At 37.7% G+C, this 26,393-nt stretch overlaps 1 protein-coding gene across 9 annotated transcripts in view; it reads left to right on the forward strand.

Annotated features, from left to right (window-relative positions):
* TMEM87B (transmembrane protein 87B) overlaps positions 1 to 22,562 on the forward strand; it is a 61,997-nt gene extending 39,435 nt beyond the window's left edge. For 6 of the 9 annotated variants that reach the window (XM_074011258.1, XM_065526801.2, XM_065526803.2 and 3 more), the window contains 8 exons: positions 3,287 to 3,396; positions 3,478 to 3,536; positions 4,841 to 4,944; positions 6,798 to 6,871; positions 12,539 to 12,612; positions 14,714 to 14,766; positions 20,569 to 20,599; positions 21,966 to 22,133. In XM_074011258.1, the coding sequence (XP_073867359.1) occupies positions 3,287 to 3,396; positions 3,478 to 3,536; positions 4,841 to 4,944; positions 6,798 to 6,871; positions 12,539 to 12,612; positions 14,714 to 14,766; positions 20,569 to 20,599; positions 21,966 to 22,025 (565 nt within the window). In that variant the 3' untranslated portion in view covers positions 22,026 to 22,133. Of the gene's footprint in view, positions 1 to 1,462; positions 1,535 to 3,286; positions 3,397 to 3,477; positions 3,537 to 4,840; positions 4,945 to 6,797; positions 6,872 to 12,538; positions 12,613 to 14,713; positions 14,767 to 20,375; positions 20,480 to 20,568; positions 20,600 to 21,965; positions 22,134 to 22,420 lie in introns of those variants that run through there. The other 3 variants (XR_010580369.2, XR_010580370.2, XM_065526802.2) reach the window with 3 other exon arrangements.
* Positions 22,563 to 26,393: the final 3,831 nt, after the last annotated feature.

The raw sequence follows: 26,393 nt of genomic DNA on the forward strand, positions 1-26,393 counted from the left end.
ATGTGATGTCTGTTCCTCAGTTCTACATGTGAGCAGTGTTCCAGTGGTAAGAATAATCACCACAAAGGCTGTAGGTCCTACAGGACCGCTTGTTAGGGGGGCCCTCCTGCCTTGAGAACGGGCAGGAGGTATCAACATACCTTGCGTTGGGACAGGCAGAATTACAGTGGAGATGAACCTGCCTGTTGGCCTCAGATTATCTTTAGACCTTAGTGTCTTATTTTCGGCATTGTGTGTTTAGAAAATGAGCTGATGATATCTGTTCAATTTAGAATTGTCTTGTTTCTAAAAGCTGTGTATGCTTGGAACGTTAACAAGTTAGGCAGTATGGTCCTTCATTCAATTAATTAAGCTGCAGACTGTGTTTTTCTAAAAAATAACTATCTTTTCTGACAATTTATAGATACTTATTTCAAAGATTTCTTGTTCTTTTTTTTTTTTTTTTTAAACGGAGTCTCGCTCTGTCGCCAGGTTGGAGGGCAGTGGTGCAATCTCGACTCACTGCAACCTTCACCTCCCAGGTTCAAGCGATTCTCCTGCTTCAGCCTCCTGAGTAGCTGGGACTACAGGCGCATGCCACTGCGCCCAGCTAATGTTTTGTATTTTTAGTAGAGATGGGTTTTCACCATGTTGGCCAGGATGGTCTTGATCTCTTGATCTCATGATCCGCCTGCCTCAGCCTCCCAAAGTGCTGGGATTACAGGCATGAGCCACCGTGCCCTGCCAATTTCTTGTTCTTAACCATCCACAAGGTAGTTCATTGGGAAAAACACTCAGTAATGCAGCTTGGCAGAAAATTCCAAAGAAAAGCAGCTCTAACGGTTCTAATCCATCTGGATTTGAGTGAGGGTAATTTATTACCTTTATGGACACCACTGACTTTCACATATTCCAGTATCTGATTAGCCAGATTGGGGTAGCAAAATAAGGAAAACAGATGAAAGACTTAGTTTGCTTAATTGGGAATATTTGTAATGAAAATGTTTCAAGAAATAGTCAAATCTAGAATGTAAAAGATCTTGTTTAGTGTTTCATGGTGAGACAAGGGAAGTCTACTATCTATTTCTGCATGAGCCTGAATTTGTGAAGTTTGCTTTCAGATTGCTGTTTGGTAATTTTTATCACTAAAATGAAACGTCTGCTTTCTGTATACAGAAAGATAGCAGATTTCCTAAATGATATAAATGACAAGGAAAAAAAGCAGAACTAAATACATATACAATTGAGTGCTTTGGAAAATGACCCTGCTTCCTTTGATTTTGATGACCTTAATATACCCAATCCTCTAAGAATCTAATTCTGAAGTCATAGGAAAAAAAATGGGCTGAAAAATTCAAAAGCCATAGCCTTAGCCTTTCTCCTGTGGCCCTTCCTCCCCTTTGTTTTCTTCTTGTTTCTCTTTTCTTTTCTTTTGTTTTCTTTTTTTTTTTTCTTTTTTTCTTTTTTTCCTGTTTTGCTGCAGGCACGTGATTCTGATCTTGTTCTTCTGGCCAGCCTCCCCCTCTCTCTCCTTGACTCTGGCTCGTGCTGGTGGATATCCTTTTCCTACCACAGCAGCGCGCTCTCACTTCAAAATCAGAAGGGCTATTTGCTTTCATGACTACTTTCCTTCCATGGTAGGAATATTTACACTTTCCCTAAATTTAACAGTGTCTTGTGTTAAGTGGAGGCTTAGGCAATTTCAAATTTGCTTTTTATTCCTTAGCTTAAAAACATTTTTTTTTGAATTATTAAACCAGACCAGATATTTTTTTTAATCCTAGAAATTTGGTTTTAGTCAAGAATTTTTAAAAGTATATATTTTGATGTATTTAAGGAATAAAGTATATTTGCATTTTTAAAGTTCTCATAGTAACCTGAATTGGTTGTATTGTATTACTTTAGAAATTGATCCTCTTTTGTAATTTGTTGGTCATTTAGAAGATTAAAAAGCAGTTTTGTACTAAAGTACTAAAGTAGCTTCAGTACTAAAATGAAGTTTTTGATTAATGACATTGATAATTTTTAAAACTTGCCACATCCATTCTGTTGCTCAGCGCTGTTATTTTTAGTGTTTGGTTCATAAACAGAGCTTGTTGGTCTGCTCCAGAGGAAGGAATTCTCATTTAAGAGCAGAGAGAGCTGCCTTGAATTCTGTTTCACTGCTGAGGAGTCAGTGGAAAAGTCTCTTTTGCTTCTTCATCCTTGGCAATGTTGAACTTTACCTGAGCCCTGTGCTCCTGGAAAACAGCCAAGATTAAGACACACCCCCCCCCAAACCCCCTTCCCTATTTGTGTTCCGAGAAAAGACTTACCACAGAGAAACCCCTTCCCCACTGGACTTAGATAAGACTTCTGGAGGCCCCCTTGTCTACCTGTGACAAGGCTGGGCACAGACCCTCCGATTTCCCATTCCTTGCATCATGAATGATTAGATGAACTCTTTATATCCACTGATCAATCTGAACAAAACAGTGACTGAACCAAACTGTAAGTATTCTTCCTCCGGGCCATAAACGTTGACGCACTGTCAGCCTGAGCCAACACACAGCCCTCCCGAGAATCTGTAAGGCCTCAAGAAGAGACAGTCCCTGATCAATATGTCTAGTCCCACCACTCACTCCCCACACCTACTGCTTTCTAGCCTTGTTTGCTGTGCTCTATAAAAGAAAAACCCTTTTCTGCCCGACCTCTGAGACTCTTGCAGATATTACAGTCGTAGTATTCTTCCTGTTGCAATAATCCTCCCCCATTGCAGTGGTCTTTCAAGTAAAGCCCTTAGCTAAGTCCAGATTTGTTTTATCTGATGTTTTTCAGTTTTAAAATTTATAAAATGGAATTGGTAGATGACCTAACTTCTTAATTATGGTTATTCAAAGAATAAAATGAGAATAGACTAGAAAGAACAAAATAAGACAGAAATAGAGCCAGAAAAGCACAAGCCAAATGGCCTGTCACAATGTGATCTGTAAAGAGTGTCTCACTGGGAGGGGTTTTAGCGCGTGCACTGCTCTATCCGGTGTTGCGGGTGCGTGGCATTGGTGGAATGCATCGTGGGTCTTCCGTGCTTTTTCCTTGGAGTTTGTTTTCTTAGTTCAGACAATGGTAAATTGTAAAAGAAAAGTTGTGATAAAGTATAATGATTGTACAATATTGGCCAAGATAATGTTTTCTGTGTTTTTATTAGCTTCAAATTTTAGGAACTGTATTTAGCAGTACTGACTTTGGAAACATAGTAGAAGATTCTTTTTGTTTTTTTTAAAAAACAGCTTATTATTACTTGGAATGTTTTTCCTTAACTTTTTCACATTTTTATTAGTTTGGCACAAACTATGAAGACTCTAAGGCTAAGAAAGAACACTGTGAAATTTTCATTATATAGACACTTTAAAAATACTCTGATCTTTGCTGTGCTGGGTAAGCTATTTAATTTTTCTTATAGTAAATTATCTTAGTATTGTTATATTCCTTCAAGGTGACTTTTTGTGTGTGTTTCAGCTTCTATAGTGTTTATGGGGTGGACAACTAAGACATTTCGAATTGCAAAATGCCAGTCAGTAAGTATAACCTTCCTATGTAAACAGTTGTTATTTTTATTTATACTATTTTGTAGAATTTTGAAGAATTTAGTTTATGCTTGCAAATAGAGGTGATTTTAATGGAGATTTTCTTTTTACTTTGAACTATTTTTTACAGAGTTATAAAAACTTTTGGCCGGGTGCGGTAGCTCACACCTGTAATCTCAGCACTTTGGGAGGCCGAGGCGGGCGGATCACAAGGTCAGGAGATGGAGACCATCCTGGCTAACACAGTGAAACCCCGTCTCTACTAAAAATACAAAAAATTAGCTGGGCGTGGTGGCGGGCGCCTGTAGTCCCAGCTACTCGGGAGGCTGAGGCAGGAGAATGGCGTGAACCCGGGAGGTGGAGCTTGCAGTGAGCCGAGATTGCGCCACTGCACTCCAGCCTGGGTGACAGAGCGAGACTCCGTCTCAAAAAAAAAAACAACTTTTAACTCTCCAAGTGATTCTGAAAAAGTTCCTCCTAAATCTCCTTTTCCCATTATGCCCTTTTCTCAAGTTTTTTTAATATATTTTGAAAATAAATTCTCTTCCTATATATCCTGAGAGGAATCCTTTTCTTCCTGCACACCATGAAATTGAGTGGTTTGTATCTAGATGGGACTGGAAATCTTAAGACTGTCATGTTTCTAGGATCATGCATTCAGTATGGGATTCGAGTGATGTTTTCTTTTTTTTTGAGACGAGTCTCGCTCTCTCACCCAGTCTGGAGTGCAGTGACGCGATCTCAGCTCACCGCAACCTCCGACTCCCGGGTTCAAGCAATTCTCTGCCTCAGCCGCCCGAGTCAAGCCATGTTTTCTGTGGGTTTGCATGTTGGAAGAAGATATATTTCTTAGACTTAGAATATGAGAGATCCTCTTTTGGGGATTTCTTGAGATTTGGAGCTACTCTCTAGTGCTACATAAATAATCACAAAAAGCCCTCTGATAATCCAGAGCTTTTGCTGCCTTAGAGACAATTTGATAAAAGAAGAGGCTGGGCCTTCTGACCTTAGTATTTGCCAGCTGAAATCCTAAGTATATGTTTTGCATTTTTCGATTTTGAAATCTTTCTGTTAACCCCAAAATTTTATGGCGGAGAATATTTGTAACATTAAAAAGCCCTTTAGAAACATTTTGAATAATAAAGGTTTATTGAAAAAATATATTCTTGTTTGTTTGGAAGACTTACTGGTTGGAAAGATTTCATTAGTACTTGTCATTGCACACTATTTGAATGGGAAACCTATATACTTATCAGAAAATTAACTTTTCATGCTTTAATTGTCCTTATTTTTAGGACTGGATGGAACGCTGGGTTGACGATGCATTTTGGAGCTTCCTTTTTTCGCTTATCCTTATTGTAATCATGTTTTTGTGGAGACCATCAGCAAACAATCAGAGGTACCTAACATAGGACATTTCAGGTCGGCAAGGATTTGTTGATCACTTTCTGTAGTGTCAAGAATGCGTTTATAGAAACCGGGGGAGTAGTCCTTGCTTTTAAGGAGTATACAGTCAAGTAGGGAGATAAGCAAAACAAGTGCAAGACAGTGAAAAAAGAGATGTATAGTCTAGTCCAGGGGAAGATGGAAGAGGGTTGAGGAAGACTTCCTGAGAAGACAGCGCTTATGTTACACCTTGAGGAAAGGAATAGGATAGTGAATGACTGAACTGGGAAAGTATGTCCATTTTCTGGGGTGGTGGGAAAGACGTGAGATGCTTTGGAGGCCAGTGAGACAGGCAGTTGGGTTAATACCGCATACTCAAGCTGGAAGGGAGAAGTATGGCCAAAATGACAAAAGACTTCAGTGTCAAGTTCAGAAAGTTGTACTTGAGACTGCGTGTGATGGGAAGCCTCAGCTTCCTTGCTTTATCCCTTTGCCCCAAGGAAAGACCTTAAGTTCTTGTCCAACCTTTAGGAAAAAATGAAAAAGTATGTACAGATTCAACACCCCAAATCCAGAATGCTCCAAAATCCAAAACTTTTTGAGTACGAACAGGATACTCAAAGGAAGTGCTCATTGGAACATTTTGAATTTCAGATTTTCAGATTTGAGATGCTCAACTGGTAAGGATAATGCAAATATTCCAAAATCTAAAACATCCAAAACTCAAAATACTTCTGGTCTCAAGCATTTTGCATAAAGGCTTCTTAACCTGTATCAGTGTGTGTTTTTCCTGTCCTTTTTAAAATTATACAATAATACATATATATACACACACACACACATATACATATACATACTGTTCTGTACTTTCCTGTTTAAGGTCACGCCTATCATCTCAGCACTTTGGGAGACCAAGGCGGGTGTATCACTTGAGCCCAGGAATTCGAGACCAGCCTGGGCAACAAGGCGAAACCCCGTCTCTACAAAAACAATACAAAAATTATCTGGGTGTGGTGGTATGTGCCTGTACTCCCAGCTACTTGAGGCTGAGGTGGGAGGATGGCCTGAGCCCAGGATGTGGAGGTTGCAGTGAACTGAGATCATGCCACTGCTACTGCACTCCATTTTGGGCAACAGAGCCAGACGCTGTCTCAAAAAAGAAAAAAAACTGTCTTTCCATATCAGCATATATAGATCTTTTAAAGGCTTTTAAAGGCTTAATGGCATTTCATAACATGAATGTAATATAATTTATATAAGCAGTCCCTGGTTATTAGACATTTTGTTTAAAAAATAGATTTTTGCTGTTAATGTTTTCAGAATGCTGTTGGACATCATCTTGGCCAACTTTTGTTAGTGTAATGTAAGGTAAATGAATTTTTACTTTAATGGCTATTGCCAAATGACCCTCCAGAAAGGCTGTCTTGATTCACGCTTTATCAGCAGTGTTTTGATCTTATCACATAGGAAATGTGGCCCATTCAGTGGGCTTTATTTTTGCCAATCAGATTGACGACTTTTCTTTTTTTAGAGAATAGACTGACAAGAGGTGGGCAGAGAGGTAAACTTGACATGGAGAAAGAAACAGCAGAAAGTTCCCTTCCCTCAACATTAAATGTTGCAAAATTGCTTTGCAGAAAGATTTTACCCACTTAGGCTTTTACAAACAGGGTTTGAGAGCTCCAGTTTCACAATTTCTTCATAATGATTTTAGCTAATTTGAAAGTAAAATAATTACGTTTTCATTATTTTAAAGTATAAGAAAATTTTTAAATGTAAATTTTTTATACAATGGCTTTTAGCTATAAACTGAAAATTGAACAAGTTTAAACATACTAGTAAAACTACTCCTTGTTTTTGCTATAGATATGCCTTCATGCCCTTAATAGATGATTCTGATGATGAAATTGAGGAATTCATGGTAACTTCTGAAAATTTAAGTGAGTAATATGTTTTCTTTTTAAATGACCATTGTACATATTGTAACAGAAATATTGTACCCTTACTCGTTATGCATGGTCACCTACATTGTTTTCTTCCTGTAAAATATTTTCAAAACTTTTATCTTCAGAAACCTTATTTTGGTAGACAGTCACAAAAAGGTCAGTGATGAAATTTTCGAGACTATTGTAGTTTGAGCTTTTGTTACTCATTTGAGCTTGTTACTCATTTCGTAAAGTGTTGAAATGGTTACACTGTTTTTCATAAGAATGGTTTGATGTATATTGTGCTTAGCTGCTAAATAATGTTCATCTTGATTGCTAAGTTTCTTTGAGCTGCATCTTTTTGATCTTTTTAAAGTAGGCACACCTGTAATTTCTGGTCATGCTTAAAGCATTTCTACTTAGTTTTAATGGTATTTTCATTCTTTCTATTCTACATAGCATTTTATCATTTTATTAATTTTATTATAATCTAATTAAGTGTCTGTTAAGGCAACATCAATAAGTAACTCAGATGTTGAGGGTAATTTTATCTTTGTTTCATTTTTTTTGTCCTCTTACTTTTGCTTCTCTTAGTAACATTCTTTTTCACTTTTTGTTTTGGTTCTCTAATACATCAATGAAATAGAAAACAGGAAAATTAATAGAAAAAAATCATCAAATCTGAAAGTAATTACTTTGAAAAGATTAGCGAAGAGTGGCTCAACCTCTAGCTACACTAAACCAGAAATAAAGAGAAACTATAGTGGACCCTTGAACAATGTAGGGTTAGGGACGCCAACCTCCTGAGCAGTTCCACATCTACTTATAACTTTTGACACTCCCAAACTTCACTACTGATAGCCAACTGTTGACCAGAAACCTTACCGTTAACATAGTTATCACCTATTTTGTATGTTATATGTATTTTATACTGCATTCTTACAATAAAGTAGATAGAGCAAAGTAAATGTTACTAGGTGGAAGGAAAGGGGAGGCAGGAAAGGCAGACATATATGATGTAACTTTTATTGAAAAAAACTTGCATGTAGGTGGACCTGAGCAGTTCAAACCCATATTATTCAAAGGTCAACTGTAGTACAGTAAGACAAACTTCTAATGTTGGAAATGATAGAGAGGACATTACTATGGTAAAAAAGGTAAATAAGGGAATATTATGAACAACTTTATAGTAATAAATTGGGCAATCTGGATGACGCAGACAAGTTCATTGAAAAATACATATAACAACCCAGTCTTAATTCTAACCCTGTGCCACTAAGTCTGAATAACTCTGATCGATTAGAATTTTTTTTTTTTTTTTTTAAATCTTCCTATAAAGTACCAGGCCCAAATGGATTCACTAGTGAGTTCTTTCAAATACTTAAGGAAGAAATATTCTAATTTTACACGAAATCTTTAGAATGTGAAGGAGGTGGGAGTACTTAAAAGGCCAATACAACTGAAGTGGCAAAGTCTAACAGACATTACAAGAAAAACTTATAGACCAAAAATTATAGACCAATTATAGACCAATAAATATATCATTAATGATTGGACATCGAAAAATTCTTTAAAAATATTAGCAGATAAAATCTAGCAAAACAGAAAGACAATCATAATCCAGTGGACTTTATCCCAGGGTTGCAAGGCTGTTTTAACATTCCGAAAATCACTCAGTATAATTCATCATATTAAAATAGTACAAATAAGACTGGGTGCCGTGGCTCACGCCCGTAATCCCAGCACTTTGGGAGACCAAGGCAGGCAGATCACCTGAGGTCAGGAGTTCGAGACCAGCCTGGCCAACATGGCAAAACCCCCTCTTGACTAAAAATACAAAAATTATCTGGGCGTGGTGGCGTGTGCCTATAATCCCAGCTACTCAGGAGGTGGAGACAGGAGAATCACATGAACCCAGGAGGCAGAGTTTGCAGTGAGCCAAGCCACTGTACTCCAGCCTGGATGACAGAACAAGACTCTGTCTCTAAATAAATAAATAAATAAAATAGTGCAAATAAAAGAAGAAAGAAGAAAAAAATGACTTAAGTATCTCAAGTGGGTACAAATAACAAAAGCCTCAGCAAACCAATTCTAAAATGATATGAAAACACTCCACAGTTAAATTCTATTTAATGGTGAAATAGTGAGCACTTTCTTCTCAAGATTAGGGATAAAGTATGAGGGTATGTACATACCACTTTGATTCTGCAGCGTTTGGGAGGTCCTACCCAATGCAGAGAGGCAAAACAGAACTCCGAAGAATGTAAAAGAACATGTGGAAAGGAGGAAGTAAAACTGTGTTTATTCGCAGGCAAAAGGTTGTGTATGGAAAATCCCAAGGAGTCTACAGAAAAGAAAAAGTACAGTACAACTAATAAGTGACTGTGACAGTCATAGGGTATAGGTCCAATGTACAGAAATCAATTGTTTTTCTACATATTAACTGAAAACAATTGAAGGTGAAGTTTAAAATGTTATTTACCATACCTTCAAAAATAAAATACTTAGAATAAGTTTAATCAAAAATGTGTAAAACTTCTGCAATGAAGACTATAAAACAATGCAGAGATAATTTTTAGAATAAGTAAATGTAGAGATAGAACATGTGTCTGAATTGGAACTCTCAGTATTAAGTTGTCAGTTTCCCAGTCTGATAAATAGATTCAGTACAATCCCAATTATAATTCTAGTTGACTTTAAAAAAATACAGTCGTTAAGTTGATTCTAAAATGTATGTGGAAAAGCTAAAGACCTAGAAGATCCTTAACATTCTTGTAGTTACAACATGGATGAACCTTGAAAACATTATGTTAAGTGAAAGAAGCCAATCACAAAAGACCACATACTATATAATTTTGTTAATATGAAAGGTCCAGAATAGACAAGTCCATAGAGGCGGAAAGCAGATCAGTGTTTGTCAGAGGTTAGAGGAGGGGGGGGAAAGTAGGGACTGACTGCTAATGGGTTTGGGGTTTCTTTGTGTGGTGATGAGAATTTCCCTAAATTGGATGGTGGTGAATATCTTAAATCTCTGTGAATATCTCAAAATCTAACTGTACTTCAATATGGTATGTGAATGATCTCTCAATAAAATAAAATTAGTTGATTTATACTGATTTCAAGACATAATTATTTCAGATTACAGCAATCCAGACAGTGTGGTATTGGCATAAGGATAGAGAAATCCATCAAGGTAGTAAAATAGAGTCCAGGAATAAACCCATGCATGTGTGGTCAGTTGATTTTTGACAAAGGCACCAAGGCTTACATGAAGAAAGGATAGCCTTTTTAATAAATAGTACTGGAATAACTGGATAAATGTGTAGAAAAAAAAATCATCTAGACTTTTGTTGCACATCTCACAATCATTAATTCAAGATGGATTACAGACCTAATGGAAAAGCTTCAACTGTTACTCTTCTAGAAGAAAACGGGAAAATATTTTAATGACACTGGATGGGCTAATTTCTTAGGACACAAATTAAATTAAAAACCATTTTTTTAACCATTAAATTAAAAAATGAGACTTTATCAAAATTAAAAATCTATGCTCATCAGGAAGAATTTAAGAAAATAAGAAGGCTAGCTACAGTGGGAGATAAAATATTCTCAATACGTACATATCTGACAAAGGGCTTATATCCAGAATATAAGTAGAATTCCTGTAAATCAATAAATGATAACCTATGTTGCAAAAAATGAGCAGAAGACTTGTGTAGACACTTCAAAGAAGACATAGGAATGGCCAATAAACCCATTAAAAGGTGCTCAATATAATCAGTCATCAGGGAAATGCAAATTAAGACCATAATGAGCTGCTACCACACATCCGCTAGAATGGTTAAAATTAAAAAGTCTAATAGCGCCAGGCATGGTGGCTCATACCTGTAATCCCAGCACTTTGGGAGGCCGAGGCAGGTGGATCACCTGAGGTCAGGAGTTCGAGACCAGCCTGGCCAACATGACGAAACCCCGCCTCTACTAAAAATACAAAAATTAGCTGGGTGTGGTGGTGCACATCTGTAATCCCAGCTGCTTGGGAGGCTGAGGCAGGAGAATCGCTTGAACCCAGGAGATAGTGAGTACCATTGTACTCCAGCCTGGGTGACAGAATGAGACTCTGTCTCCAAAAAAAAAGATAAAAAACAGTCTGATAGCATGAACTATTGGAGAGGATGTGGAACAGCTGGCTCTCTCATACAGTACTTGAAGGAATGTAAAATAGCAGGACCTCTTTAGAAAGCAATGTGACAGTTTCTTACAAAGTTAAGCATATACCTACCATACAGTCCAGCTGTTCCACTCTTAAGGTTTTTAGCCAGAAAAATGAAGCAGATGTCTACAGAAACACAATAATGTTTACAGGAGCTTTATTCTTAATAGTCCCAAACTGGAAATAACACAATTATCTATGAACAGGTGAAAAGATAAATTGTGGTATATCCATATAATGGAATACTTTTCAGTAATAAAAAGTAACCAACACTCTATAACATGACTAAATCTCAAAAATGTTTATGTTGCATAAAAGTAGCCAAATACAAAAGTATGTAGACTCTATATACTGTGGTTCTATAAATGAAGTTCTGGAAAACAAACTATGATGATTATCTGAATCAGAGCAGTGGTTGCTTTTGGTGAGGTAGGGATTGACTGGAAAGGAACCTAAAGAACCTTCTGTGATAATGGAAATGTTAACTGTATTGATTGGCATGGCAGTTACTCAAGTGTATATATTTGTCAGGTTTCTTCGGACTATACACTTAAAATTTGTAATGTATATGTGTGTGTGTGTGTATATATATATGTGCACACTTCGGTGTTTAAAAATCACCATATTCCCCTTCTAAGAGAAAGGTTGGGATTTCAAATGTCCCAGGAAAACATTTTTGGATTGAGGAACCTAATTTGTTTTTTTACAACAGCTTATGTTATAATTGTCCTAGTTTATGGAGAAGCAATATTTGCATATTATTTAAATAACAAAAGTGACTACTTTACTGAGCATAGATTGTGTGTCAGGCATTTTATATGTGCTGACTTGTTCAGTGGTCACTAGAACTCTGTGAAGTGGAAACTACTATCCCCAGTTTATAGTCGGAAACACTAAGTCACAGGAAGTTAATTGTTTTGCCCAGGATTCCAGTGAGGCAGTCTAGTTCCAGGATGCAGGCACTTAGCCTTTGCTCCACTGAAACTGCAAACATACGGAAGAGCCTTGGTCAAATAGGAAAGAAATCTTGTTCTTTCCGATCTTCTTTATGCCATACACGCATTTCAAAATTTGTACATCAGGGATGTAAAGCATACCCAAAGATGTGTTTTGTTCTTGAATATACCATGAATCCTGAAGATTTTTAAATCCATAAACTTCAAAATAATTGCAATTAAGGAAATATGTATGCATGTATACTTGTTTGTTTAAACTCCTCTAAAACTAGGATTCAAACAAGAAACTTGAGAACCTGGTGGTTCTGACAAATAGTTTTCAAAAATCTGTGAACTTTTTTCATGTATCTTTTCTACATTCCCAAATGGTAAATCCAGCATTCTGCCTAAAGTTTCCATTATTAACCCTCCATTTCTAAAAAGATGTAATTTTTTTTCTTGTTAGGTTATTAAATTTCTAAAGGAAAATATTATTTTGTGGTTTTATATATATGTTTATAATGTCTCTCGTAGCGGAAGGAATAAAATTAAGAGCCTCAAAATCAGTTTCCAATGGAACAGCTAAGCCTGCCACTTCTGAGAACTTTGTGAGTATGGTATATATTTAGTACAATCTTAGTCTTCCTTAGTCTTCACTACTGTAGAGAGCTATATGAGTGTCATATTCATCGACTCTCAGAAGAACAGTTTTTACTAAGGTTTTTTTGTTGTTACAAAAATTAGCGTTGCCAGGTAGCAATCCTGGTTGTCCATCACTGAAATACCTTCGCTGTAGGTCTCACTTCTCACCTGCTGTTCCTAGGCCAGCGGCATGAGCATCATCTGGGAACTTGTTTGTTTGTTTGTTTGTTTGAAACGGAGTCTCGCTCTGTCGCCCAGGCTGGAGTGCAGTGGTGCGATCTCGGCTCACTGCAAGCTCTGCCTCCCGGGTTCACACCATTCTCCTGCCTCAGCCTCCTGAGTAGCTGGGACTGCAGGCACCCGCCACCACCCCCGGCTAATTCTTTTTGTATTTTTAGTAGAGACGGATTTTCACCACGTTAGCCAGGATGGTCTCCATCTCCTAACCTTGTGATCCGCCCACCTCGGCCCCCCAAAGTGCTGGGATTACAGGCGTGAGCCACTGTGCCCGGCCCATCTGGGAACTTGTTAGGGATGCAGAGTCTCAGGCCTACCCCAGATGCTCCTGAATTGGAATCTGCTTTTTGAAAAGATTTCATAGCTGTTCATCTGCACATTCGAGACGGGAAAGCTTTGTTCCAATAAAAGCTTGAATTAACTTTTCAGCATATGAAAGTGATTTTTGAAGCCATTTTAAATAACATTTGTTATCTGTTGGTGAAGAACTTTATGTGTTACCTACACGGTTACCAAAATTAACAGATTTTTGTTTGAAGTGGGAAACTTGAATAAAATTGTAAAACATTGGGCAGAGATGAGCTAAAAAATATTTTCTGCATGTTATTTATGCATAAGAATGTTTTTGAAGACAGCAATGTAAAATGGAAATGTCTATCATATAGTTTTATACGTTCTTTCTTACAGCTATATGTGCTGTGGTTAATACTATGTAAAAATTTTTGTATGCATATATAAGTTCTGACAGGATAGATAATATGTGAAGACTTTTATCTGTTAGATTTGGCAAATTCTCTAATAGATTAGACAGATGGATAGCTAAACAAGATAGATTAGATAGATAAAATAAATTGGAGGGATGGATAGAAAGGATGGATGGATAGATAGATAGATAGATAGATAGATAGATAGATAGATAGATAAAATAAATGGGAGGGATGGATAGAAAGGATGGATGGATAGATAGATAGATAGATAGATAGATAGATAGACAGACAGATAAAGATAGACAGACAGATAGCTACCTCAGCCGACCTGCTTTCTTTCCTTTTCTTGCCTCCTGTAGGGAGATGAGCATAAATACGAGTGACACAAATAAATTGGCTTTTCTAAAGTTAGAATATTTGAGGTCAGGCACGGTGGCTAATACCTGTAATCACAGCACTTTGGGAGGCTGAGGCAGGCGGATCGCTTGCGCTCAGGAGTTCGAGACCAGCCTGGGCAACATGGTGAAACCCCATCTCTACTAAAAATAGAAAAATTAGCCGGGTGTGGTGGCGTGTGCCTGTAATCCCAGCTACTCAGGAGGCTGAGGCAGGAGAATTGCTTGAACCCGGGAGGCAGAGATTGCAGTGAGCCAAGATCGCACCGCTGCACTCCAGCCTGGGTGACAGTCAGACTCTGTCTCAAAAAAAAAAACAGAGAGAATATTTGTATTATCATCTTTTTTTTCTTTTATAAACTCATTATATAAGAACTTGAACAAATTAGGAGGCATAATGAGTGTTGCAAAGCAAAAAATTATCCTTGGTATTTTCTATCTTACAAATGAACTTTGTGTTTTTACTGTGATTTCTCAGGACAAAAAAAATAATACTTCATACATCCAGCTAAAACCAAGAAGTGTAAAATCTGAAATCCAATTTTTGCGTGTGTAAGAAAACAGTGGCATAATTTCTGTATGGCATGAGTGCCAACTTAGGACATATGTAGAAACTAAAAGAATATCAAATATTTACATTTAAACACTTCAGTTTTACATATATTCTGTTTTAAAAATTCTGCTGTCAGGTGATATTAAGCAAATGCTAAGTATAAATATTTCTACAGGATGAAGATTTGAAGTGGGTAGAAGAAAATATTCCCTCTTCATTCACAGATATGTAAGTATCTTCTGTTAGAGTCTGATTCTAAATTTTAGACTGTAGTTTAAAAGGGATCGTTCTCATCCTTTGTCATGTGCTTTTCAAACCTCATACTTCCATATCCCTGGGTAAGCCCCTACCACCAGTACATGGCCCTGACAGAACTACAAGGAAAACAAAACCCTGGCTTGTTTGTTTTTCACTGTACAGCAACCGTTTTAAAACTAGTGGCCTCTAACCAGCTCTAGCTTTTTCTGATCTGCCGTTATCAGGATCGTTTCATTTTTTATCTATTATGGAAAACGTCAAACGTATGTCAACTTTTTTTTTTTTTTTAAGGTAACCACAGTACCATGTATTGTGAGGAAGCTTTTGGAGGAAAAACATGAGTATAGGAATCCCCTCTGGAAACGTTGAGCTATTCAGGATCCTTTTTATCTATGTCCCGTTTGACACAAGAATTCCAGATAGCTGTTTCCATAGTAAATAATAGAATAGCCAAGTATGATAACATTTTTTTTACATATTGATCTTTCCCTTCCTAGCCCCCATCTGGTTTCTGTTTAGATAGTTTCTGTGTAGTATGATATTCCTTCTGCCTGAAGAATTGCCTTTGCTTTTCTTTCTAGTAGTGCAGGTGTGCTGGTAGTGAATCTGTCAGATTTTTGTTTGTCTGAAAAAGTCTTTGTTTCACCTTTATTGAAGATATTTTTGTGGGAATAGAATTCTTTGTTGACCTTTTTTTTCTTTCAACACTTAAAATGTTGGTCACTTGAATGAAGAGTCTTCTGGCTTTCATAGTTTCAGAAAGATGTCTGCTTTCGTTCTTATCTTTGTTCCACCACATGTTATATGAATTTTATTTGTGTGGGTTGAGGTTTTTTTGGGTGACAAGGGCAGGGGAATTGGCTGCCTTCAGGATTTTCTCTTTATCTTTAGTTTTCCTCATTACGAATATGATGATTCTAGGTATGCGTGGGCGTATATTTTCATTTCTCTTGGCTGTATACCTAAAGTGGAATTGCTAGATCATATGGTAACTCTATGTTTAACATTTTGAGGAAGTGCCAAGCTGTTTTTCAAAGCAGCTGCATTATTTTACAATCCTATCAGCAATATATGAGGGTTCCAACTTCTCCACATTTTTTGTTAGCACTTATTATTGTCCACCTTTTTGATTTTAGCTCTTAGTGACTATGAAGTGATATGTCATTGCGCTTATGAGTTACTGGAATTCAAACTGCCTTGTTGGGGGACTAGTGTTATTTAAACTGTGGTAACTGAAATTAATTTATAAATAGTCTGTGCAAAGTAAGAACTGCCTATTCATTATGAAACTAACAATACACTGTTATACTTTATTTTAGCAGTGAGAAAAGGAAAATATGGGTGTATATATTCTTTTTTATTTTTTTTTGAGACAGATTCTCGCTCTGTTGTCCGGGCTGGAGTGCAGTGGCCGGATCTCAGCTCACTGCAAGCTCCGCCTCCCGGGTTCACGCCATTCTCCTGCCTCAGCCTCGGGAGTAGCTGGGACTACAGGCGCCCGCCACCTCGCCCGGCTAGTTTTTTGTATTTTTTAGTAGAGACGGGGTTTCACTGTGTTAGCCAGGATGGTCTCGATCTCCTGACCTCGTGATCCGCCCGTCTCGGCCTCCCAAAGTGCTGGGATTACAGGCTTGAGCCACCGCGCCCGGCCTATATGTTCTTTTATATTTACCCATGTGTTTACTATTTCTTCTTTCTTTCCTCTATATATGAGCTAAGACCGTCCTCCTATACGTCTTTCTTTAGTATTTCTTATAGGATAGGTCTGCTGACAACAAATTCTCTCAATTTTATTTATGTGAAAATGTATTTACTTTGCCTTCCTTTGTAAAGGCTAGTTTTGCTGGATGTAGAAATCTTGACTGACTTTTGTTTGAGCACTTCCAACATGTCTTTCCAATATCTTCTGGCTTTTGTTGTTTTTGAGGAGAAAGTAGTCATTAGTTGTATTGTTCTCATGTGTGTGATGTGACATTTATCTTTTGCTGTTTTTCTGATTTTTCCTTTATATTTGGCTTTCTGCAGTGTGTTTATGATATGCCTAGGTATGGTCTTTTTTTTTTTTTTTTGTCTATTCTCCTTGCGATTTGTTGAGCTTTTCAGATCCATGTCCCTTGGTCATTTTCCAGTGCCTTCAGCTACTTTTTTTTTTTTTTTTTTTTTTTTTGAGACAGAGTCTTGCTCTGTCACCTAGGCTAGAGTGCAGTGCAGTGCAGTGCAGTGGTGCAATCTCAGCTCACGGCAGCCTCTGCCTCCTGGGTTCCAGTGATTCTCCTGCCTCAGCCTCCTGGGTAACTGGGATTACAGGCAGGCACCACCACACCCAGCTAATTTTGTATTTTTAGTAGAAACGGGGTTTCACCATGTTGGCCAGGCTGGCCTTGAACTCCTGACCTCAGGTGATCTATCTGCCTTGGCCTTCCAGAGTGCTAGGATTGCAGGCATGAGCCCCCGTACCCGACCAACTACTTGTTTTTGACCAGGTTTTGTCAGTGTTTTTTGTGGAAGGAATCATCTGACCTTTTGTGTCCACCTTTACTTGCTGTCTTATATTGCAATCACTTTCTCTGTGACCCTTTTTTCCTTCTTTCTTTGTTTCATTTTCTTTGTTGTTTTCCTACCACACATTAAGATTTCTGTTGAATTTATTCTCCCTTGGGTGCCTTGTAATTTTCTCCATCACTGGAATCATTTTTGTCTTTTTCTTTAACTTTTTTTCTGATTATGATTGATTCTTTGAATTTCTTCGTGCTTTGTTTTTACTACTTCTGCTTTTGGTTTTTAGATTTCTTACTGTAGAATGCCGAGACCAGCTCAGTCAGGGAGACCCTAACCCAGCGGCGCTAGAGGAATTAAAGACACACACAGAAATATAGAAGTGTGAAGTGGGAAATCAGGGGTCTCACAGCCTTTAGAGCTGAGAACCCCGAACAGAGAGTGACCCACATATTTATTAACAGCAAACCAGTCATTAGCATTGTTTCTATAGATATTAAATTAACTAAAAGTATCACTTATGGGAAATGACAGGATGGGCTGAATTAAATGAAAAGGTTGGGCTAGTTAACTGCAGCAGGAACACACCCTTAAAGACACAGATCACTCATGCTTTTGTTTGTGGCTTAATAATGCCTTTAAGCGGTTTTCCCCACTGGGCGGGCCAGGTGTTCCTTGCCCTCATTCCTGTAAACCCACAACCTTCCAGCTTGGGTGTTAGGGCCATTATGAACATATCACAGTGCTGCAGAGATTTTTTTTATGGCCAGATTTTGGGGGACTTGCTCCCAACAGTAGAATGTTTTTAATATTACCAAATGTTCTTTTTAAGTTACTGTGTTTAATTTGGAGTATTGTGTGTTATAACTATAGTTTTCTTCTACTGTAAAATATTGTGATTTTCATTTTCCTTCTTTTTTCTTTCCTGCACTATTATATGGAATTGATTTTGGTTTTCCCATTCTGAGAGGTTTTATGATGAAGGTTCCTGGTTTGAGTGCCTTTTTCCATTAGTGCACATGAATTGTAGTTTCTTTTATGGATGACAATGATGGTATGGAGTAGGAGAAATTGGTGTTGTTTTGTTTTTCTTTTATTTCTGCAGACCTTTCCACCTCCCGCCCCCCGACTTTTTACTGTCGTCTTTTTTTTTTTTTTAACTGCGCTATCACATCTCCAAGGAATATTCCTCTTTTTTATATATGATCCTTTCCTGAAAACAATAATCGTTCAAGGCTGCTACTTTTTGTCCCGCTCGATTTGAGCCCCTTCCATGTAGCAGGGGCTGTGAACTTCTTCCAAGTCACTGGTTTTATTCAGTCTGTTGGTACTAAGCGTTGGGCTTTTTTGGAGGGGTTGATTTTTGTCTGTGGTTGTCTGAGTCCTCCCACCCCTCTACTGTTTTTCCCAAAGTCTCTCAACCCTCTCTTTCCCCTGCTGTCGGTACCCATGAGCTTGCAGTCACAGCAGGGAATCTGTTGGGATTTGACATTTATTTCTCTATTTACATATAATTTCAAGTTCGTGGTGTTTTTCTGGTAATGCTGAAGGTATGTGTCTTTTGTGGTTTTGTTTGCGATCCTTAGTAATTTTATGGTTTTTTGAGCAAGACTATATGGAGAGATTCAAATTAGGTGGCCACCACTATTTTGCAGATTTGGAAACTCATGACTAAGCATTTTAGAAGGAAATTATGTAAGCAGGCTTACCTCCTACTGTGCCATCACTTCTTGCTGGAAACCAATAAGGCTCCTAGGTAGTTCTCTTTACATGTGAGAAAGTCACCATTCGCTACTATTTTTTTTCCGTAGATATAAATATCTTCTTGGTTATGAAAAATCCTTTGAAATATAGAAGATTAAACTGTTGTATTTGATGTCTTTATGAACCATTTATGTGAAATGAGTAGAGCTGCATAATCTAAGATGATTTCCAAAATTTTAGGTTCTTGGTAACTTTGCTTCTTCACTTACAAAAACTTTAACCCAAGAAATGTAGCCCAGTGCTATCCAAAATTAATGTACAATTTACATGGCAAGTTTAGTATTTAGACTTCCAACACAGAAAAGCATTCGCCTTATACATCTGTGGAAATGGAACAAAAATTTTATAAGTCATGGGACATTTTAAACAGATCCTGAATAACCATCTGATATGTATTATGAGATATTGGTATGATATTCACTGTGAATATCCTCATCTTCGATAACCCATGAAGGTGACATTAGCTTAGCTTATCTCCCTCTTTAATGCACTGAATCATTCTTAATAAGTTTTAAGTAGTCATTAACGTCACAGCAGGGACCATTGTTGATGTTGCTAGTGTTTAGCTCTAAACAAAGTACCAGGCATGCAGCAGACTGCCTTCTGGTTCACCTTTTCTCTAACGCCATCTTCTCCCCCATATTTTCCTTAATCGTATTATTCCAAACAGTCTGCCTTGGCTCCTTCCTCACACCTAGTCAGTCTCCTGGCCCTCCTGGCTTCACCATGGACCGCACTGTAGGTAGCATCCTCTGAAGTTGTGTGTGACTCTTTCATGGCAGAACTTTGGCACTTGCACATTTCCTTCAGGTTCTCCTCCCTCAGACCTCTGTTGCACATTCAGGCTGGATTAAACTTACTTAACATTTGTTACATTCTTTTTATCTGTGTTATCTTTGTTGAGCAAAAGTTCTGTTGTATGACACTCTCTAGTACCCTTCACTGGCAGACATCCAGACAGTGGTCATAATGACACAAAAGTTAAGCAAATGCTGGATTCTGTAAATACCACCTTTCATAATGTGTTTACTCATAAATGGGTTAAGTCTGCAACAAAATTTTTGGATCAGCACATTTGTGTAATCATCACCCAGATCAAAAAACAGAATAATGCTACTGCCCTAAAAAGCCCATTTCCCATTTCCCTTTCAAATCAGGAGCCCACTTTCCCAAAGGTCCTGCTATCCTGAAGTCTACAACTGTAGATTACTTGTGTCCGTTTTTAAAATTTTATCCCTCAAGAGATCATCCATTTGCTTTGCTGTATAGTATTCCATTGTCTGAATAACCCACAGTGTACCCATTGGGGTTATTTTCAGTTGAGTGCTATTGAGAACAGCACTGCTGTGAAAACTCCTGCACGTCTGTCTGCGAGCGTAGGTGCTCCCTTCTGTCACCTGTGGATATCCAGGAGTGAGAATTGGTGAGCCATGGCATGTGCCTGTATTCGGCTTTTGTGGATACACTGGCCTTACTGTTAACATTATTACCTTTTTTCCCCTTTTATTTCAGAGCTCTTCCAGTGTTAGTGGATTCAGATGAGGTAAAATATATTTTTGCATATTTCCTTGGAGCTGATATTTTCACAAAGTAGAGAAGTATTTCAGAAAGAAGCTGTGAAAACTACTTTTTAAGATTATAAATTGAGCAGACAGAAAGATGCTATGAATTGATTTGTGGGTAAAGTTGGAAAGATTTATGGATAAAGTCCCCATTTCAAACAAGAACAAGATAATACTTATTGGTATGAAAGAAATGAAGGATTATTTTATGACATCTTGATTCTATGGTTTTCTAAAATCTTGTATATAGATAGGGGTTTAAAAGATTTTAAGATGACAGTTCGTCTAAGTTAATCTCTGATACTTGTAGACCTTTTGCTGAGATATTAAAGTTCCTATCATTTTCATTTGCTAAGCAGGAAATTTGGATAGAGGGTGTGGATTTAGGAAAGGTTTTGGGAAAAAAATTAGCTGTGGATCACATGGACATTGAGTTGTGGCACAAGGCAGGAAGAAATCTGAAATTTAAGAATTAAAGGCTGGATGCATGGAACATTAACTTTCAGAAAGGACGAGTGGAGGGAAGTCAGTGGTAGCTAAGTAGTAACTTGTATGGCGGCTGTAGCACATAAGAGGAGCCAGAGCCGTATTCGTTGAAAGAGAAGGGAAATGATTTTGGCGTCAGTCTGTTATTTGACTGTACTGGGACAGGAAGGTTTGAGAAGGCCTTACTGTAAAACAGTTAAACTTCAAGATTTATAACTCTACAGAAAGATGTAGCATTACAGAAAGATTCATAACTCTACAGAAAGATGTAGAATGTAGATTAAAAGTAATTTAAATGCCCCTTTAAAAGTAATTTTATGCTACATCTTTCTGTAGAGTATTTAAAGTATTAGTAAATAATTCATTTGTAATTTCAATAATACACTAATTTAGTAAAGTGAGGCAAATCTCTAGATGAGCTAGGCCTAAGAAATCCATTTTAGCTCCATTCCTGCCTCTCACTGGAGATTCTGAACTTGACATGTTTTCTAGATAGCAGGAAGTTGAAGTTTTCTGAACTTCGCAGCAGATAACTGACTATACATTATTGGAGAGTATAGATTATATGGTTATTTTTTAATTTTTAAATTTTTTGTAAGGATGAGGTCTCACTGGGTTGCCCAGGCCGGTCCCAAACTCCTAGCATCAAGCAATCTTCCCGCCTCGGCCTCCCAAAGTGCTGAGATTACAGGCATGAGTCACTGTACTTGGCCTTTTATTTTCTGTATCTGATATTTCCATGTATATTGTGGAATATATTTACTTCCCCTAAATGTGGCTGTTGAAAGATTAGAAATTTTTTGTTAGGATTCTGGAAGTAGCATCAACATGTTGATACATATCTTCTTTTTTTTTCTTTAGGAAATCATGACCAGATCTGAACTGGCTGAAAAAATGTTCTCTTCAGAAAAGATAATGTGATTGGAACCCATATAAGTGAAATGTAGTTAAGTCTGAAGGACTATCCTTCATCAAGACTGAAAGCGAGCTTTGTTTTTTTTTTGTTTGTTTTTTTTTTTTGTTTTTTTTTTGAGGCGGAGTCTTCACTCTGTCGCCCAGGCTGGAGTGCAGTGGCGCCATCTCGGCTCATTGCAAGCTCCGCCTCCCAGGTTCGCGCCATTCTCCCGCCTCAGCCTCCGAGTAGCTGGGACTACAGGCGCCCGCCACCGCGCCCGGCTAGTTTTTTGTATTTTTTTTTAGTAGAGACGGGGTTTCACCGTGTTAGCCAGGATGGTCTCGATCTCCTGACCTCGTGATCCGCCCGCCTCGGCCTCCCAAAGTGCAGGGATTACAGGCGTGAGCCACCGCGCCCGGCCGCGAGCTTTGTTTTGATACTGCATAACAAATTTTTATTGTGTTATCTTGGAAGCGTGTGTATCAAAATGAAGAATTCAGGTGGTAGGCGGGTTCTGCAGTCCTTTTAAAGCTGACTCTTGAGTGTCAGTTGAATATCCCATAAATCGGATTTGGAAATAACCTGAGGAAAGTATTATGAGAAAGATCTGCACAGATGCCTCTTAGCTTACAGGTGGCAGGCCTGTGGGTTTGGGTTCTCTCTCTTTTCTCTGGAACATATGACAATTCCAGATTACAGAAAACGGCTTTTTAATGAATACCCTTGGTCTTTTTTGTAGTCACCTTTGAGGTAGATATTGTGATTTTCTGGAGTATAGTATATCCGTGTCTCTATGTCTTGGGTTTACTAGATGCAATAGTACTTTTCTTTGACATTTGTACTGAAGTGATTTGATATTAAGTAAAACAGTTAATGTTTGAATAGAGGTGTATTTATAGGTTCCCCCCCGCTCCCGGCTTTATAAAAATCTGTACAAAGCCCTTGGTTGAGTCTCATCATGCACATCAAATCATGGAGTTAGGTCTTCTCTGAGCTCAGGGGAACACAAGTACACAGAGAGGTGTCTTGAGGGTCACTACCAAAGAATTACCCTCATTGTCCCTCACTCAGGCCATGTGTACGTGTGATGCTGCTGAGTCTGCTGGGGTGGCTGGTGGCCACATGGCTCCCCCAAAGCACTTCCTACCTGGCAAGCTGGGAGACCCATTACCGGTGAACTTTGTGGAAATTAGAACTGTATCTTTTACATAATCTTGGCATATTACATTTCATAATAAAAACATATATTTATTTGCATGCCACATCACTGTTGATTTTATAGTTTCTTAACCTTCAACCATGTTTTGCACCTTATTTCATTACATCGTATATTTGTAATGTGTAATATGAAATCTTTTACTTTAATATCTGTTTTTAAAATGTAGAATGTTCTAAACTTGAAAGGCAATTGAATGTAGTATGATGAAAATGTGAATGTTTTGCTGCTTTCATGACCAAAGATACAGGGGCTAGTGGACATATAGAATAGTAATTAAATCTAGAATCTTGTATGTCTTGTCTCTGAAGGAGTTCTAACCTTGTAAACTGAGAATGACTTCAGAGAATTTTGATTAAGAAAATATTAAAATCTTAACCGGCACAAACACTCCAATTTTTTTCACTGTGAAGCCGCAAGCAAATTTTTTTTTTTTTTTTTCAAAAGCCTACCTTCTGAATTTATCTCTTGTTTACTCATTTCAGAGAGGGTAGTAAAGAAGATCTATTTCTGGTAGTCATATCTCTTGAAAGATATTGGCAAATGGGTTTTCAGTCGTGACCATGTGGAAAGTGAACAGTGTTGGCAAACATTACTGAGAAAATCATGCTTTTCAAGATGCCCTTGCTTTGGGATATCCTTCCTAGGGAGAAAAAAAAGTCTAATTTAACAATTGTGAATTCCGTTTCTTATTTCAGTTTCTGCTGCAGTAAAGGGTTCCCACCCTCTACAGTTCCCAGCATTTATATTCTGTTGTATTCTCCCCTTAGCCCAGTAACATTTTTCTCTAATACCCCACTCCCCAAGTTTTGAGACAGATTGACCCCCCATTCATTATGTGGCTCTAGTTGAATTTTAAAATGTGGAATACTGGGCCTGCAGGCAGTAGGAGCTGCAAATCTGGTAGAGTGGGAGTGAGGAGTTAATGGTGAGTATGATAATAAGGGAAACTGCGTCTGACAGAACCTCAGTAATGTTTACCAAAACGTCTTTCTACAGCTGGTGGGATAAATGATGCTACCTCTGTAGCCCAGCTACAGGCTGCGGTGCAAGCTTTTCTTCCATCCAGAGAAAGCAGAATTCCCTCCTAGTAGCCTCATCACAAATACTGTTTCTAGAAGGGCATGTGCTATCTGTCACCTTCAGTAATATTTGTGCCATCTCTTGATGGCTGACAACCTGGATCGAGTATTTCTATGAAGGGCCTTCTTAGGCCCCTCACATACGCAAGAGGGGTGCTCTAGTGCCATAGGTCACAGGACGAACATCAGGAGAAGTTATACCTAGGGGTATTGAGCAGCTCATCATCCCTGCTTCTGCTCAAAGTTTCCTGAAGCTGGCCATCAGGTCCTCTGAGGCACTCAAATCAGTTTACTTTTAGCATGCCCCCATCAGGATGAGTCTCCCTGTTAGTGAGGGAATCTGAGGATACGGGTCTGGTTTGATGTTTTTCTAGGCAAAATGCCTAAGTGTTCTAGTTATGCCATTCATATTAGATTCATATGATGTGTGAGATTTGCTTAAAAGGAAATTTTCATGATTTGATTTAGATTAGTATTTAAATATCTGCTTTAGACAGCAATTAATTTTATTGCAAAAATAAGGAAAAACGTGAATATGTGAATTTTTTAAGCTTGAGAGATGATAGAAGGTTCCCATATTTTTCTTGTAAAGAAAATAGTATTTTAACTTACACATCCTGTAGAAAATACCACTTTTTCCCCTTGTATTACAGTACAATGTTTACACTACTATACTGTCAAGCTGAAAGTATAAAAAATGTACATATACATTTTGATTTATATATCCTTTTTTTAAAAAACATTTGAGTTTGTTGCACTAGGCTGTACATGACTAAAGTTGACAGATGCTATGCTAGATTTATAATCATTAGTTCTGGTACTTGTGTCTTTGTGTGATCAAAGCATGTAATAAGCAATACAAAATACGAAGCCTTAGAAGAAGGTTAACATACTGGTTAAACATATTGAATGTATATAAGCGGCAAAACTAGATTTTTAAGGAAGCGTACATTATAATATTGGAGCTCAGTACTGCATGAAGAAACTTCTTTAAAACTAGGAAACATTCATTTATTTGGGGAGAAATTTTAGGAGTTTAAGAAGTTGTATTTTTCTATTTTAAAAAGTTAAATTATTCTGTAATTTGGAAGAAGTTTCGTTGAATGTAGGACATAACTATTTGAAGGGTTTTCATTTGAAAAATTGATGTATTTTGTGCCTTAATATTTTGTTCTTTTAATAAAAATGCTCTGAAATTTTGAATGATTCTTGATAATATTTATTGGTGCTAGGTTATATAAATCTGTAGGACATACAGACATATAGACTCCAGTAGCTGGCAGGACATAAAATTCTTAAAACAGGAGGCACAGCTAATCAAACATGGAACAGTGTTCAACCTCAGTGGTAGTAAAGAAATGCAAAACAAAAGATAGGGGATAGTTTAAAAAATCAAATTAACCTAAGTTTATACTGGGGTATATTTGTAAAATCCCTTTGCTTTCAAAGTCTGATGAAATGAGCACCCTTATTCGTGATGGTAATATAATTCATTCCTTTTTTGTGAAAAGTTCAACAATGTGTTTATAACCTTTGAATACTGTCAATTCTGGTGATGTTTTAAAACAATGATTCAAAATACAGAATATAGTGTTTATTATAACATTAAAGTAGAAATAAAATTAGAGATAAACAATATCATAGTTAAGTGAATTATGGTTTAACCAGCTACTTTATGGGATATTGTCTAGCCGTTAAATTATGAAGAATTTATAATAAAAACACTTATAAGAACTGATGCAGCGGCACATATGTGAATGCTTGTCTATGTAAAAATAAGGTAGAGCGACTTACTCTCATGGTTCAGAAAAAATGCATTATATCTTCCAACTTTTCTATAACTTAATGATTATTTTGAAATAAAGATAATTAAAAAAAAAAAAAAGTAGGCCGGGCGCGGTGGCTCAAGCCTGTAATCCCAGCACTTTGGGAGGCCGAGACGGGCGGATCACGAGGTCAGCAGATCGAGACCATCCTGGCTAACACAGTGAAACCCCGTCTCTACTAAAAAATACAAAAAACGAGCCGGGCGAGGTGGCGGGCGCCTGTAGTCCCAGCTACTCGGGAGGCTGAGGCAGGAGAATGGCGTGAACCCG

Source organism: Macaca fascicularis, chromosome 13 (genome assembly GCF_037993035.2).
Source record: "Macaca fascicularis isolate 582-1 chromosome 13, T2T-MFA8v1.1".
Taxonomy (NCBI): domain Eukaryota; kingdom Metazoa; phylum Chordata; class Mammalia; order Primates; family Cercopithecidae; genus Macaca; species Macaca fascicularis.